Source organism: Tasmannia lanceolata, unplaced genomic scaffold, assembly GCF_043159265.1.
Source record: "Tasmannia lanceolata isolate RefF3 unplaced genomic scaffold, GAP_Taslan_0.1 ptg000037l, whole genome shotgun sequence".
Classification (NCBI taxonomy): Eukaryota; Viridiplantae; Streptophyta; class Magnoliopsida; order Canellales; family Winteraceae; genus Tasmannia; species Tasmannia lanceolata.
In genome coordinates, this window is record NW_027518714.1 from 51056628 (window position 1) to 51074490 (window position 17863).

The 17863-nt window shown below is 38.7% G+C and overlaps 1 protein-coding gene across 2 annotated transcripts; it reads right to left on the minus strand.

Annotated features, from left to right (window-relative positions):
• Window positions 1-190: 190 nt before the first annotated feature.
• Window positions 191-11250, minus strand: LOC143861910 (nucleoside diphosphate kinase 2, chloroplastic-like). 2 transcript variants are annotated; one of them, XR_013240069.1, is made up of 8 exons: window positions 10976-11250; window positions 10818-10874; window positions 10299-10385; window positions 10059-10139; window positions 9851-9963; window positions 9690-9739; window positions 5480-5612; window positions 191-428 (listed from the first exon to the last, which is right to left on the minus strand). XR_013240069.1 is itself a non-coding variant. In XM_077372881.1 (7 exons), exons 1-7 carry the CDS (start codon window positions 11210-11212, stop codon window positions 5545-5547), a joined length of 693 nt encoding a protein of 230 aa, XP_077228996.1. In that variant the 5' UTR covers window positions 11213-11250; the 3' UTR covers window positions 5338-5544. The 2 variants fall into 2 exon arrangements, 1 of the variants encoding a protein (XP_077228996.1); XM_077372881.1 differs by lacking the exon at window positions 191-428 and having other exon boundaries at window positions 5338-5612.
• Between the last annotated feature and the right edge of the window lie 6613 nt (window positions 11251-17863).

Genomic DNA, 17863 nt, shown 5'->3' on the forward strand with positions numbered 1-17863 from the left:
AGCCCAATGGTTCAACCAATGGCAATCTTCTAATCTTGTTTTGATGATTTCAAACACAAGTGATTTTGTGTTCTAACTGTGTTTGACGTTTTAAGTTGAAGATTCATTTAAGGTTTAAAGTTAAGGAGCTATGGATCAATACAATTGGAGCTAAAATGAACATCATTGAAGCATGTGAAATCCATGAAGATGGAAGAAGCTTGAAGATGTAATGTGTTGAAGATCTTAAGTCAAGTCTTTACCATTTTAGAATGTAAAATCCAACCCCCACTTAGATTTCATCAGAGGCATCAAAGGGTGGTTAACACGAACATAATAAAGTTAAATTAATAAGGGAAAACAAGTGGAATGAGTGCGCCCACCAGAGCAAGTGTAAAATGGTGGCCCCCACCCATGCTATGCTTTGGTCTAAAGTGTTAAGCCCCATCCTATCAAAACAAAACATGAGGCATAAAGAAAAGGCATAACATTTTTTCTTGCAAAGAAAGCGAATGATAATGGAAAGAAAGCTGCTTAGTATATTATAGAGAGATAGATTGAGAACGTTCCATAGGCAACAAGCATTGATGATCGTGTGAGATATGCAAGACTAGAGTGGATAAAAATTTATAATAATGAGATGAGAGGTGTCTTGTATGCCAGAGGAAAGGTAACTACATGGGGCCTATGGTGATGAAAGATTAACAAATGTTATGAGTAGAGGAAAAAGGTTTTTGCAGCTCTCTGTTTCTCTCTTTCAATCTTCCATCTCTGTTGATGTGGAGCAGATTGGCCGTTTCACTTCTTTTGCGTGTGTGTGTCGTGTATGCGTGCGTGCGTGCATGTGTGTAGTCGGGGGGTTCTCTTTTGGGTTAGCCATACATGTCGATTTTTCACAAGAAGGAACTGTTGGGTATTGAACCCAGTACATGTGTGAGCTCTGGTACCATGTGAAACAACCAATTAGTCCAGAAGCTTAAGCTGTTAATTAGAGATGGTGGGGTTTAATCCTTTGTACTTCAATAGGATAAACTGTTCTGGGGATCATGACTGGACAATTTTACATTAACTAAACCCTTGGGATTGGTTATCCTGCTTGTATTATGTCCCTACCCATTGGGGTAAGAACATAGCAAGCCTATCCAAGGATAAAATAAACCCTACATTGTGGTCCTGATGGACAACAGTCACTTCGGCTTTGTTTTGTTTTGCATTTTAAGAATATCAATAACTAGAGTGAGTCATAATTCTCTGCATTGTTGATGAAGTGACTAAATTCTCATTCAGTTATTATAGAATAATAGCTCGAGAAAGACCCAATGGGGCTGCTTGATTACAGGATAATCTAACCTTAAATAAGGCCGAGTCCCAGATTGGCTGTTGTCATGGATAAATTGTCCTGAATTTTATACTAGGGGTGTTCTGGGATTTTGCCTTTTTAAGGAGTTTTTATTTTTTTCATTTTTTGCCCCCCCCTAGGTGAAATTCCATCATTTTTCTTTTTCATGTCAAAATCAGGTTCTTAAATAATGGTTATCCATAATGAGGTAAAACAAAGTTTACTTCACAAAAATAATCCAATCTTCTGAAAAATGACAAAAATATCCGTATCTCATAAAAAGACGAACATACCCATATATCATGGAAAATAAGCAAAGTACGTGTACTCATGGTTTAAAATACCGGTTTTGGTCCCTAGGAAAACCGAAATTTCGGTCGAAATTTGGTAAGAAATTAAAAAGAGTATTTAATTAATTTCGAAATTTTGGACTGAAATTCCGAAATTTTGTCACAATTTAAAAAAAAAAAAAGGTCCCAAAAACGAAATTTCGGACCGAAATTTAGGTCGAAATTTGGTATTTAGCGAAAAATGGGATTTCAGGAAATTTCGGTTTCGGTCTTCGGTTGAAATTTAAAACCATGCTTGTACTACATAAAGAATGAGGAAAATACCAAAGCCTCATGTAAAATAACAAAATACCCACAACAAGACAAAATATTAAAATTAAAGAAAAAAAAGCAGTGGATGAAAGCTTGCATTCTTAAACCATTGAAGAGGCTTATTACACTATGAAAAATAGAGTTTTCATTTTTTTAAGTTCATGGTAAAGAGTCTTCACTTTAACCATACTCTTATACCTTAGAAAAGTTCCCGAAAAAATGCCAAAACAAAAAAGAAAATGTAAAAGAAAAGACTTATACAACTTAAAATCCATGGAATTTATCGAAAGTCATAGCAACATTAAAAGAAACATTTAGGGCAACTTTGGCAACCTAGATAAAAACCTTGGAATTTTATGTTTGAGAGAGAGAGAGAGAGAGAGAGAGAGAGAGAGAGAGAGAGAGAGAGTGGAATTTGAGAAGCGAGGGTGACAGTGACGTAAGAATGGCAGACATCCAAGTAAAGGAATACGAAAAATAATCGTGGGGCTTGGAAGCCAACCCACATTCTCGGAAGAAACTCCAAGAATCAAGTGAAAGAACCTAACTTGTAAAATCCGTTTCGTTCGCCGTTTCGTTTTGGCGAGACCGGAATAGAACGCTTCGGTGTTTCTGCTATTTCATTCCGTGTTTTGGTTGGAACTTTTCGTTCTGCTTTCCAGAGGGATTTTTCTTAAATAGTTAAAAATATGAAAAAAAATGCCAAAAAAATCAGAAATTGTTAGAAAATTAGAGAAGCTTGAAGAGTTTAATAGAAGATTAGAGTAGATCTTAGTTGGTGGGAAAGTTTGTAAATGAAGTTTGTAAGAGAAGGGTGAAAGAGAAGAGTGGAAAAACAATGGTTAATGGGGTATATACAGTGGCGTGAATGCTTGTGGATGCGAAAAGATGGAAAATACCCTTCCAACGACTATAAAACGGTCATAAACAGTCATAAAATTAGGGTAGAATGGTCCAAAAACAGTCTCATCAGCTATAATGGCATTCCCGTAATTTTAAAAAAAAATTTCTACCTTTGCAGACAATTTCGGCCGAAATGGGCTGAAAAGGACCGAAACGGAACAAAATCCGGAACGAAACAAATTCCGACCGGATTTTGTTCCGGTTTCCAGACCGAAACTGAAATTTCAGCCCGTTTCAGCCGAAGCGGAACGAAATATACAACTTAGGAAAGAACACATTCTTCACTAACTCTTCTTTTCATTCAATAAGTTTCAAAACAAAAAAAAACAAAACTCTTTCAAAACTCCCCATAACTCCTATAATACTCAACTCAACTAAGCCTTGATAATTGGGGTCGGCTAACCTCCTTATGATAGTGAGTAAAAAGAATTTCTCCAATTTTGGAAGGGAAACATAACCAATATAGAATCTATCCTATATTAAAGTAAATTAAGTAGCACAAATTCACCATAATGGTGAATGTATTTTTTCTGTTTATTTTTTCTACAGCCTGCAGTCGATCTGTCCAAATTGACGAACGGAATAAGAAGAAGAAAGAAAGAAAGAAAGAAAAGGTATGTTGACTTAGATCTACTCCCATCTCTTCATCTAAGCCTTTATTGAATAGATCTACCATAGATCCTTAAACCCCTCTTCAAGTTGGCTGTGTTATGTCCTTGTTATGGACTGTTAGGAAAATAAACGGGCTGTTGAATGTTACGAGGATGTTAGAGATGTTAAGGATTTGAAGAACTTCCTATGGCAAAGACAACAATATTTTAAGGCTATTAAGGGTTGATGATGAGGAAGACAGGGTGTGTACAATCACCATTACCTCTTGACGATGTTATCTAGAGGCAGCATAGGATAACATAAAATGAGAGCTATGCAGGATTGAAATATGGGACGATATCAAGAAGAAATTGATTTATCAATATTTTTAGAACATAGACACTTGACTTGTCAGAAATTAGTAAGTGGATGTGTAGATCAATAGGAAGACTACAAGAGCCTTAGTGGACGTAGGTGTGACTGATAACTTCGTGTCAAAGGAAGAGGCCAAGCAATTAGGTATTTAACTTGCAAAGGACACTATGTTGGTATAAGTTATACATTCGGAGGCTAAAATCACTAGGGTGCTCAAAAGGCGTGAAGGTAAAGGTTGAAGGATTGAAGGATGGATGTGTATCATCGAACTCACGACAATTTTGATGGATGACTACTAGTGATCTTGGGAGTGAAAATGCTGTGCGCAGTAAATGTAATTCGCATGTCTCATCTTGGAGTGATAAGCATTGTTGGCACATGGTCCCTATTGTACACATGGAAAAGAGTAAGGTTGGGAGGGTGCCCCATCCTAACAATTGATTGGTGGCCTATGATAGGAGTGAACCTGGTTACGTAGATTTGATGCTCAGTGTTCAAATCAATCAATGACTCAATTGGAGAATCGAGCACCACGATGGAAAAATCAACAAAAAAGGCGCGATGGAGATGATGATGAAATGAGGTAGTGGATTGTCACAGGATGACAATAGGTGTCACTTGATCCACTTTTATATGACTAAAAGAAGCTCAAACCATTCTTGGAGCTAGGAATATAGAAGATTCCAAAATAGTAGAGCACTTGTTCAAGACTTTGAGAGACGTCTAGAAATGTGCAGACATATATGGGATTTGCTAGGGACTTTCACAGAGAGGCATTTCGCGGCTGGCTGTTTTAGTTCATGGTGTGGACGTGAGTGCAGGTCTACGGGTTGCAGTTCGTGTGAAGAGGACGACTTGTGCAACCTAGGATTTTTTTGCACTTTCTTTTTCTGTATGGTTGTTCACATTTTTGGTATCTATGATTTTTTCCACGTGTTGCTCTGGATTTCTGCAGGATGTAGTTCATCTAGGTATTCTAGAGTTTTACTGTAATTTTTTTTTTTTTTCTGAACAAGTGCTTTCTTATTTGGAATGTATGATTGATCTTCAAAAAGATCTTTTGAATGACCACCCTACATGTATACATCTGCTGCCCAGAAATTTTAAGGGTGCCAATATCAACCACATTTTCGAAATTTTGTATATAAATTTGTTAGTTTAGTCTCAACTCAACTCAACTCAACAAAGCCTTTGTCCCAAACTAGTTGGGGTCGGCTAAATTTGTTAGTTTAGTAACTATGGAAATGATATGGAGACAAGCTTGTTTTAGGATTGTCTCATCCCTAATGATTCCATGTGTAATAAATTAAGGGTATGTCATTTAAAAAAAAAGTGTATTTATGTCATGAAAAAACATGGAGGGCAGCTAGGGACCTCTCTGAAATGGGGCTGTCTTCCTAGCAGCTCTCTACTAACTATTGTCAGTCTCCAAGAAACAATTTTTAATGTGTCAGACTGTCAGTGGTGACATCAAGTGTTCCAGAGTTTGGCGTCTATTACTGTGATTTCCAAACATGGCCTTAAATTGGAGTGAAGCAAAACACAAAATTGACATGAAGTTATAGAATTTTGAATAGCTTCTCTTAAATAATGCACGATGCCTTCACAGAGTGATTGAAAGGCCTCTGAAAAATACTTTCATCTCACTTTACTGTTTTGTTCGAAACCACAACGTAAAGAATAATTTTACCTTGGAAAAATTTGCTTAAGAGGTCTTCCAAATTGCTTTTTTGATCATTGAGCACTTGGTTAAGCTCACTCTCTAAGCCAAGATGCTTGAGCTTGTTTCCATTGACACAATTCACCTTCTTTGAACCACAGAGCTGTAAAAAAGGAGTGGCATGGGAATTACCTTCTAATACAACCACACAATAGAATATTACAATACTAGACTTGAGAAGAAAAAAGTTAAATCAATTAATGTATAACATATTTAATACATCATATAATGCAATAATACAGGTACAGCAAGTGTGGATACTCATGTAAATATTCTCTTGCAACTATGTAACCCCAATGTTTTGATGGTGTATTGAGAATTTGGGACAAAAAAATTTGAATTTGTAATTGAGGAAGAAAAACCAAACTTTGCACATTATTTCTAAAACCTACATAAGTAAGAAGTATCCTAGCATATTCCAAAAATATAGAATGTCATACTCATACCCTTCTTATTCTGATTTGGTTCCTTTTTTTTCTTTTTTCTTTTTTGTAAACCATACCCACTGTCGCCACCCAACGTAGCCATCTCATACCATAAATAATTTCCTGATTATTGCTGATAAAGATGCTAGAATGTAAAGGGTAGTACCCATTGAAGAAGTCCACTACTATAGGATACAAAAGTTAAAACATATAAACGTTTATCATTGCTTTCTACAGAATATCACTATCATTCCAGGTCTTAAGGAAAGCATTTTTCTTACCTCCGTATAATCGCATGTCATGCCCAATCAATGAAAGGCAATTAAACTATTAGTTACTACCCAACCCAAGTCAACAAACCTTATAAGAAATCCCTATCATAGACAATTTTGCTCATAGCATTTAAAAGAATGCAGTTGAATGGTACGTTTCAACACGTCCCACTTCAGCACCTATTATGCATTTAAAATACTAACCAAAAGACATAAGAATTATAAGAAGTGTACAATCAAGCCTATCAATGTTGAATCTATTATTTCAAGTTAGCCACGATGAGTTATCAATGATGAGTGGTTTGTTTCTTTTCTTTTTTATAGGTAAACTGGGACCATTGTTTTAGATCTCCACAAAAACTGACAATAAATAACCAAAATGTTTCCGTTTCCATCCTCGTTGAAATGCATAACGAAACCCAAACCATAAGTGTATTAGTGGTATACTATATCAGTACGTATTATATAATAATACTTATATGAATTGCATGTGAATTGTGGTGTACAAATTATGCATAAATATTTATATGAATTACATGTGAAATGTGGTATGTATTGAATTATCAAACATGCTCAACAATGCATGTTACTAGGTGTTTGATGTTGTTAAACCATTATGGATGATTGTCTTGCTTATGTGATGGTTTCTAAGTGTGTATCTATGCTTATTCTAGCATTTCCTGAAATTTCATCTTAAAATTCTATAATTTCCATATGTTTTCGTGATTTTACAAGATTTCGACCAAAATTTCCAATCAAAACCAAAACGTTTCAGTTTTCATGTCAACTGAAACTGAAACCAAAACTGAAATTTAAAACTTTGGCTGGGAATGAACATGTGACCTCACATTCACAACATGAAGCAACTTCCAATTTAGCTAGGGGTTCAATTCTTGCAGTAACTATTGTAGCCTCTAGTTACGTAAGTGAAAAAAGCTAGGATGTGGAAACAAAAGCTTGTATGAAGGGCATCAAGGAGTTAGGAAAGAAGCTCCTCGACAATTTTAATTAAAGCACTTAAAAGAGATTCCAAGTATGTAATAAAAGCCCTAGCCAAGAAGTGGAAACTCCTCTTACCTGGACCTTTTGGCAACTGGAAACCATTAGTCAAGTATAAAGGCAGTGATAACAATTAGAGTATAAACATGAGGACTTTGAGGAGGTATCAAGTACTTGGTGCCATTCAGGAAGAAAAAAAAGTTAACAAGTACTTGGATGGTTAGGTCCATATCAAATTACAAATTGGAAAGAAATCCTAGGTGGAATGGAAATATAATAGGTTGCAAACATGTATTGCCATATTTTTACCAAGACATATTGTCCTAAATATCAGATTTTTGCAAGAGATGCATGATACCAGACTGCCATACACTCCATTAGATCCTATAACTATATTTTCATCGGAAAACATAATGCAAATTGGCTTGATATACTATGATACGCCATGTGTGTTTCACAGGTGTCTTTGGATGTGACATAATTCACAATTCTGGGTTATAAAGCCCATTTTCTCCATTTCCTATTGCATTTAAAAGCTAAGCAAGAGGTTATTGGCCAATTTTGACATTTCTCTTTCAAAATATTTGATAGAACACTTCATGTTACCCTCTGATTGGAGAACCAAATCAGAGGAGTGTTAGAGTTGCTTAATTATTATTATTATTTTAATTTTATTTCTTTTAATTCCAAAATTCCTTTGACTCTCCTGAGTTATGACCACATAAACCGAGCACTTGGTCGCGTTGTGCCGAATAGACTAGGACTTACTGTTTTTTTAATGATGGGACAATTTATATCTTACCTAAATGCTATTATGTGAGCTATTTATATCTTACATAAATACTAAAACCCTAATTCTTTTTAAAGGCAATTTATAGGTCTTACAAGGGGGCGTATGTAGGATTGAGACGATTGATCATGCACAGCATCACGAGACGACACGCATGGTCTTCTTCCCATCCTGAATGGACATCACATGTGTCAGATAAAGGAATCCAAAAAATCAATGTTTTATTGTTCTTAGTAGAAGCCTACATGATGCTTGTGGATCAAGGGGCCAGGATCATCTGATGAAGGTGATCTCAATGCCATTTGGCCAGTCTTACGGTTGCTTGGATTAATGGATCCAAACAAGCAAACAAGGTAGAAGTGTGGCCCAATAAGTATTTTTTTAGGAGGAGCTTGAGTATAGAGTTGACAAATGAGGGTAGTTCGAGAAGATCTACAGGATCTATCCATTTCACAAGTGATACATACTGAGGGTGGACCACCATGATGTAATTCATTCCATTGTGTTGGTAAAATCTAATTTGTTTTTCTATTACCTAGTTTCCATAGATTATCGTTCCCCTAATCCTTATTTTCTACATTATTCTTTTGTGTTTTTCATGTGTTTCTATCACAAATCATGACTTGCTTGACTCGGCTGTGAAGTGCCAAGTCTATTAGGATTTGCCTCGGATGGTTTTTGGCATACGTTGACATTTTAAAATACTGGATCAAATGGTTGGAGAGGGATGAGAGAGATTTTCTTTTGCCATTGATTCAGAGAGAGCAAAATATATATGGGTGGCAAGTGCAAGAAGAACAGAATTGAAAAGGAAAAGAAGCTTAAGAAAAAAAGTGCTCTTTTAATGTGCTCTTTTACAAAATAAGTGCTCTTTTAATGTAGAAGCTATAGGAAAAGGGAACAAATGATAAGCTTTAATTGAAGGACAACATGGAACAAACAAAGTTTAACCATGGTTCCATGTTAACAAGGACAGAACCAAGGTTAACCAAGTGTAGGTTTAGAATGAAAACTCTAAACAAATGCGAGTTCGAGGTTTAACAAAAAGGTAGGGTGGTTGGGTTCTTTTCATCTCCTCTATAAGAAATCAAATACAGTTACTTATTCTCCTTGTGCTTGTTGAATCACGAGGACTATTGGATCAACAAGGACTACCCTTCATATCAAATTGAAAATTCTGATTAATTTTTGTTGCCACATAAACAATAATTTTCTATAAATCCTGGATATGTAGTGGTGGTTGTTGAATAACTGACCTTCGTATCAAATTGACAATTCTGATTAATTTTGATCGCCACATAAACAATAATGTCGATGAATTCTGGATATGTATGGTTGGTTGTTGAATAAATGTTCTAGACATCTTTTCAATTTGACTTTACTACTTTCTCATCCTCATAGTCAATGATGTTTAAAGTTTAAACACACCTCCAATTACAAGATTTATACTTTTTTAAGCCTAAAATGCAAATATGCAACTGGTTTAACTGCAGATCCTTCCAAGCTTGGTCAAGATATGTTTAGAAGTGCATGCACCACATGATGTGAATGATGAGCAAAATGAACTAATTCTACGTAAAATATTATGTGCAACATCCATATTGAGGAAATTAAAAATATTTAATTGAAAAGCAAGAAACATGGGGAAATAATAATATTCCATATTGTAGGGATATTAGTGTTGTAGATCTCACCTATTTCACGCATGCCATTCTCGGGGCTATCACTACCATGAACAACATTTCTGCAGAACAGTTCATCATAGCAATCCAAGAACTTATGAAATATGCTTACAACCCATCTCAATTAAATATTAAATGAATAGATAGGAAGGAAAAAATGTTCAAGTTCTAACCTTCCTGTTTGAACTGCAAGATCTCCTCGTATGGTACCCGGTTCAGCTTGAAGAGGATTTGTAGCACCTATAAGCTTGCGTGCCGATGCCACAACACCAACACCCTCCCAAGCCTTCCTTGCCAACAAAATGGATATCAGAAAAGGGAAAATTAAACAGTTCTATAAATTTATCATTTTGTGAATTCAATAGATGACAAGAATCTTACCATACACACAACTGGGCCCGAGGTGATGTAATTAATCAGCTTAGGAAAGAAAGATTTGGCCTTAAGATCTTTGTAATGCTCCTAAGATCACCAAATAAACATCAAAACATTGGGCCATACATCAAATAAACACAGAAATGACTTTTTTTCTCTCTCTCTTTTTTTTTTCTGAAAGGAGTTATTTTGATTATAACTAGTCAGATAAATCAGATGAATAGAAACAGGATTTTGGAGCCAAACCTCTGCCAATTCCTTGGGACATTGGAACAGCTTCAAACCCTTCAGTAAAAATCCTTTCTTCTCAAAACGAGAAATTATCTCTCCAACCTAAACCAATCCAACCCAAGTACATAAGATTTATAAAAGATCACAAAACCCCATAAATTTTTTTTTTTTTTTTTTTTTTTTGGGTTTTTACTAAGGCCTTGATTGGATTGCAGGAATTTATTGGAAAAGTTTGGAAAGCAAAATTATTTCTGAAATTTCCTACTTTTCTTACATACCAAAAAAAAAAAAAAAAGGATAGTATGAAGTAGGAACAAAGCCTATAAAATATTTATTCATAGACCTTCAAGTTATGATGATATCCCACTAAATTAACCATAACCATATTATTTCTCTCTAAATTGTGCACACAAAAAAATTCCCAAGAAAAAACTTTCCCAGAAAAATTTTCATCAGAATTTTTTTTTCTTGCAATCCAAACAGGGCCTAAATGTTACAGATATTAAACAGAAATTAGAGGGAGAAAGAAAGTACCAGCCCTCTCTGAACCCCATCAGGTTTTACCATAATGTATGTCTCTTCAACATCTTCCTGAAACACAAGTCAAGAGGAAAGTAGAGAAAAATTTAAACAGTCTTATTTTTCTGGTTTATAAAACAAAGAAAATAGTTGAATTAGGAGAAATGTCTAACCATGGAAGCAACCAAGTGGGGAAGGAAGATGTGGGTTTTGCTCTTCTTGGTTCGAATTTTAACATGGTTAAGAAGAGGAGAACAAGAGAGGAGGGAAGATGGGTGGAATGATGAAAGGTATTTTGTGCTTAGGATAAGCTTTTGGGGGCAGGATAACCTAGTATTCCTTTCTAGTCTTCCACTATGAAGATGAGATGAAATGTTGGGGCTTCCTCCATAAACAGCTAAAGCTTCCATTTTTGTCTCCCTATGTTTACAGTCTGAAATTGATCCGTTTTTATAAGGGGCAAGGTACGAAAACCCTCCCTCATTTTTAAATAAAAAAATAAGGGTTTTTTTTTTTTCTTTTTTTTTGCCAATAGCAGTCTTCTACTTTGCTTTATTTGCAAAAGAAGTCCTCTAGTTTAGAGCTGTCAATAGATTCAGACGGTCCGAGGGATGGTCCGAATCCGAACCTTAATAGATAGGATCTAGGCACACTAGAAGTATCTATGGACATATTTTGGATCCTCTTCGTAATATCTCAAAATTTTTGAATCGTGATCAAGACATGGCAAAAAAATCCGATGATAGTCATAATCCGAAGTCCTTTTACTAAAATACCCTATAAATATTCCTTATATTAAGTCTCAAAGGAGGGGTGTTTTTCATAAAAAATAAAGTAAATATTGCTTAGCTTATGACTTTCCACTTTCCTCCTTTTCCAGTCATCATTGTCACTTCCTTTCGTCAATCGGTTTTTCTTCCTGTAAACTTGCCACTCACCCTCAACAAGAATTAGTTACTAGAAAGTTTTATTGTACGCACCCATGAACATTAGAGTTCTTTTCAACAATAAAATCTTATTCTTCATCAAAATCATGGGTTGTTATTATATAGGGAAAATTACATATACACCCTCTGTGGTTTGGCCATTTTCCGCTTTAAACCCTATTGTTTGGACGTTACCAACGACACCCCGTCAACTTTCTGTGGGTTTTTTTAACGTGACGGAGTGGACGGAAAGGGGCAAATGACTGTTTTGCTCCCTAACTGAAATTTGGGTTATTAGGGTTTGATTCAAACCCTTGTTTATTTATCACCATAAACCCTCGATTTAGGAGTTTTATTTGTCTTCATTGACATCATTATCATGATTTGCACATAAACCCTAATATTTTAGGGATTTTTGTTTTGTTTTTATCAATGTTTTTTTTTTTTCATGAAATGTGGGTTTGATGTAGCCATGGGGTGGGGTTTCATTGTCTGTGGTGGAGGTGACGGCGGTGGCCGGAGATGGCGACAGCGGCGGTGGCCGAACGTGGAGGCGGAGGCGGTGGTGGTGGCCGGACGTGGCGGCGGTGAGAAATGGTGTAACCATAATCCCTTTGCAAATGGCTTAAAACCAGTGATAAAGGGTATTTTTGTCCTCAAAATATTAACCACGGTTAGTTTTAGTCATTCCATCAGGTTAAACTAAAGGACCGTCAACGGAGGGGGCCTACTTAAAAATGTCAGAAAGTTGAGGGGGTGTCGTTGGGAACTTCCAAACCACAGGGTTTGAAGCAGAAAATGGCCAAACCACAGCGGGTGTATATGTAATTTTCCCTATTACATATAGTGACTAATTCTTTTATGAATTGAGGAAGTTTTGGAGTTCATTTTAAATGAAAAATGCTGAGATTTTTTGTTGTGTAAGTAGGACCTACTAGGACATTCCGATGGACGGTCCGATTTGAAATGGATCGTGACTGAAATGGATTTGGACTAAGGCATAGGTGGATCAGATCCGAAGTGGATCAGTTGACCCCCCACTCTAGTTTGAGGATTTGCAAATAGAGTAATCCATTTGAATGAATTTGCAAATCTGGTCATTCCATAATTTTGTGACCAAAGTAAATCGTAGACTGTTTTGCAGATAAAGCAAAGTGGAAGACTTTTTTGAAAAGTTTTGTCCTGGCAAATACACCCCTGTTAATAGAATTAATTCCTTCAACTCGATTAACACTCGCAGCCCAACGAACTCAAGCTTAACACTGATGCCTCGCTGTCCAATGATTCCGCTTCCCTCGGAGGCATTCTCAGAGACATCTGTGGAGATGGCCGTTCTATGTTTTCCATTAATGTCGATCGTAGGCCTATTTCAGAGCTTGAATTAGATGCAATCATTCAAGGAGTCTAGTTGCTTGACAAAGCCGCCATCCCAAAGCTATGGATTGAATCAGATTCCCTCCAGGCAGTGAATATAATTAGAAAAGAATGGCCTTGCCCTTGGAAAAAAATCCCAGCATTAGAGAACCTTCTCATCGTTCTCAATAGATTGGAATCTTGGAAATTTTCTCATATTTGGAGAGAGGGTAACAGAGCTGCTAATTACCTCTCAAAAAGTAATTGTTTTTGTAAAGGGAACCCGATCCCTCTTAATCTCATTCCTCTTGATCTTTCTATAATTCTCTCGTAGGATTTTTCGGGAAAATCCTATCTTCGGTTGTAATCTCCTTTTTCTTTTATATATTCTGGTTGGGGTCTGCCTAACCCCAAATTACTTATCAAAAAAACAAAAAAAAAAGGTATGAAAACCCTCCTCATTTTTAAATAAAAAAATAAGGGTTTTTTTTTTTTTTTTTGCCAAAAGCAGTCTTCAACTTTGTTTTATTTGCAAAAAAAGTCCTCTAGTTTAGATCTGTCAATGGATTCAGACGGTCCGACGGATGGTCCGAATCCGAACCTTAATTGACAGGATCTAGGCACACTAGAAGTATGCATGGACATATTTTGGATCCTCTTTGTAACATCCGAAAAATTTCGGATCGTGATCAACACATGGCAAAAATATCCGATGATAGTCACAATACGAAGTCCTTTTACTAAAATACCCTCAACATATTCCTTATATTAAGTCTTAAAGGAGGGGTATTTTTCATAAAAAATAAAGTAAATATTGCTTAGCTTATGACTTTCCACTTCCCTCCTTTTCCAGTCATCATTGTCACGTCCTTTCGTCAATCAGTTTTTCTTCCTGTAAACTTGCCACTCACCCTCAACAAGGATTAGTTACTAGAAAGTTTTATTGTACGCACCCTTGAACATTAGAGTTCTTTTCAACAATAAAATCTTATTCTTCATCAAAATCATTGGTTGTGATTATATAGGGAAAATTACATATACACCCTCTGTGGTTTGGCCATTTTCCGCTTTAAACCCTGTGGTTTGGAAGTTACCAACGACACCCCGTCAACTTTCCATGGGTTTTTTTAACGTGACGGAGTGGACGGAAAGGGGGAAATGACTATTTTGCCCTCATCATCCCCAACTGAAATTTGGGTTATTAGGGTTTGATTCAAACCCTTGTTTATTTATCAACGTAAACCCTCAATTTAGGAGTTTTATTTGTCTTTATTCACATCAATATCATGATTTGCACATAAACCCTAATATTTTAGGGATTTTTGTTTTGTTTTTATCAATGTTTTTTTTCCTTGAAATGTGGGTTTGATGTAGCTATGGGGTGGGGTTTCATTGTCTGTGGTGGAGGTGACGGCGGTGGCCAGAGATGGCTACGGCGGCGGTGGCTGAACGTGGCGGCGGAGGCGGTGGTGGTGGCCGGACGTGGCGGCGACGACGGCGGTGGGAAATGGCGTAGCTCTAATCCCTTTGCAAATGGCTTAAAACCAGTGATAAAGGGCATTTTTGTCCTCAAAATATTAACCACGGTTAGTTTTAGTCGTTCCATCAGGTTAAACTAATGGACCGTCAACGGAGGGGGTCTACTTAAAAATGTCAGAAAGTTGAGAGGGCGTCGTTGGTAACTTCCAAACTACAGGGTTTAAAGCAGAAAATGGCCAAACCACAGGGGGTGTATATGTAATTTTCCCTATTACATATAGTGACTAATTCTTTTATGAATTGAGGAAGTTTTGGAGTTCATTTTAAATGAAAAAAGCTGAGATTTTTTGTTGTGTAAGTAGGACCTACTAGGACATTCCGATGGACGGTCCGATTTGAAATGGATCGTGACTGAAATGGATTTGGACTAAGGCATAGGTGGATCCGATCCGAAGTGGATCAGTTGACCCCCTACTCTAGTTTGAGGATTTGCAAATAGAGTAATCCATTTGAATGAATTTGCAAGTCTGGTCATTCCATAATTCTGTGACCAAAGTAAATCGTAGACTGTTTTGCAGATAAAGCAAAGTGGAAGAATTTTTTGAAAACTTTTGTCCTGACAAATACACCCCTGTTAATAGAATTAATTCCATCAACTCGATTACTCCGTATTCCTTTCAAAGCCACTACTTGTTTTAATCCAATTTTATTCTAAAATTCTACTTAATGAGAGTTTGATTTTATTATATTTTCTGTATGTATCACCTTCCTTGATCTTCATTTGAAAAAAAAATTGATTGGTGTTAGACCGAAAATCGGTAACAGGTACGACAGTGACGTAAGAGCGGAGCTGGATGACCAAAGGAGCTGAATCCTGAGGAACCGGAGTGAGGTGAGATGAAGTGGCTGAGTCCTGCTACGAGGGCTGAGTCCTGCACAAGGCAAGTGAGGTCAGAAGACCAACCCGGGTTTTACTCCGGACAGGCCCTTCGACACTCAAGTCAGTATGAGCAGGAGTGAAGGGGAGAGTCTGAGAGTTTTGGGGTGGAGAGGGTTTTTCGAATTACCCATTGGTTTGAGCTTTGAACCCCTATTTATAGGGGAAATCGTGGTGATGTGAGATGACCTGTGCGAGGACAGGTGGCGGCCTGTGAGAGGCTGGAGTTCACCTACTCCAAGACAGGTGGCGGCCTGTGAGAGGCTGGAGTTCACCTACTCCAGGACAGGTGGCGGCCTGTGAGAGGCTGGAGTTCACCTACTCCAGGACAGGTGGCGGCCTGTGAGAGGCTGGAGTTCACCTACTCCAGGACAGGTGGCGGCCTCTGAGAGGCTGGAATTTTTACACCCCATCAGTTGCCCCCCAGTTTTCCAAGTCCTTGAGTGACTTGGGAAAGTGCGGTTGATGGATTATCTGGACGGGCGGGCACCGTATGGAAGTGAATCGAAGAGTTCAGTCGGGAGGTCCAGTCCGGAGTCCGGCTGGAAATGAGTCCGAAAATCCAGTCCGGAGTTCGGCTGGAGGTGAGTCCGGAAATCCAGTCCGGAGTCCGGCTGGAAGCGAGTCCGGGAATCCAGTCCGGAGTCCGGCTGGAAGCGAGTCCGGAAATCCAGTCCGGAGTCCGGCTGGAAGCGATTCCGGGAATCCAGTCCGGAGTCCGGCTAGAAATGAGTCCAGAAATCCAGTTCGGAGTCCGGCTGGAAATGTGTCCGGAAATCCAGTCCAGAGTCCGGCTGGAGGTGAGTCCGGAAGTCGAGTCCGGAGTTGAGCCTGTCCGGCTGGAGATGAGTCCGGAAGTCGCCAGTCCGGAGTCGAGCCTGTCCGGCTGGAGATGAGTCCGGAATTCGCCAGTCCGGTCTAGGCCGGACTGGCTTTTGTCGTTTAGCGAATGCGTTATATCCAGTCCGGCTTGGGCCGGACTGATTTTTATCGTTTTGTAGAAACGCGTTAGTTATATCCAGTCCGGAGGGCGGAGATTCAGTCCGGAGTGCTTTGGTGGCGGAGGTACGCGTATTCGTACGCGCGTGCTCAATCAGTTTTTTTTTTTGTGGGAGGTGTCCGTCATAAATAAGGGACACGTGGCGTCCTTTGAGCGCCCTCGAGATGCGTGCATCGCATTAATGCCCCACCGCCTTTGAAAAGTTATAAAAGGAGGTTTTTTACCTCTCATTCTTCACTTTTTACTTTTTATCTTCGCTCCCTCTTTTCTCCTTTTTCTCCTCTGCGAGTTCAGTCTTCGCAGTTCGTGTTTGGAGTTTGCGCGTGGATCCTTAGGAGCTCTCTACCCTCCCTGGTATTTTTCTCAGCCTTTCTTTTTACTACATGTCTGATAGTAGTTCGAGTGTCGAGTCCAGTTCTGAGTCTTCCAGTTCCAGTAGTAGCTCAGAACTTAGACCGCTTCAGAAGCCTGTAATGGCTAGTCCGGCCAGTAGAGTAGATATTATAGACAGCGATGATGGCGGGGACAGGGACGAAGTGATATTAGACCTGAACGCCACCCCACTCCCGACTGATAGTCTCCACCGAGTAGGGGGGAGTGGGGGTAGTGACTTTGCTGAAGCGTCGACAACGTTTCTCCCTGGCCGGGCTGTAGAGGTCATCGCTAGAGCACGGATGGAGGCCAACCCTAAGTACAACATGCGGGCTCTAGTCGAGGAAAATCACCTCACCGAGTCCATGCTGGGGGACATTAGAGATAAATATTGTGTGCCCCTCAGATTCGAGCTGAGGGCGGCTATAGAAGGAGATAGGGCCTGTAATGAGAGTCAGGACCTCTGTATCTATGAGGAGTTGTTGAGAGCAGGACTTCGATTTCCTTTGCACCCGTTCTTTACAGCGGTGCTCCGATACTACGGACTGGCCCCAGCCCAGGTTGCTCCGAACTCATGGAGGTTACTGACTGGGTTTTTGTACCTTGTGCACGGCCGGCTAGAGAGGAGCGTGACCTTGCCGCTATTCCGTGCTTGTGCACATCTGAAGAGACACAAGGAGGGGGGCTGGATTTATATTAGCCAGCGCCCTGATTTGAAAATAATTACTGGCATCCCCTCGTCAATACATACGTGGAAGAATAGGTTCTTCTACGTCGAGGATAAGGAAGCCACTGAGGCCTGGCCGGTCCCTTTAGTGTGGGACACTCCGGATACCACCGGACTGAGTCGCAAACCGCTTCCTGAGGGTGAAGATGCGAGAACATTCGCTTTGATGCGGAAGGGGGTTGAACGAACAGGCCTTATTCACTGTTCGGATTTTTCAAGTGAAGATATTTTCGTCGGACTTGGTATAAGTACCGCGACTCCGGCACG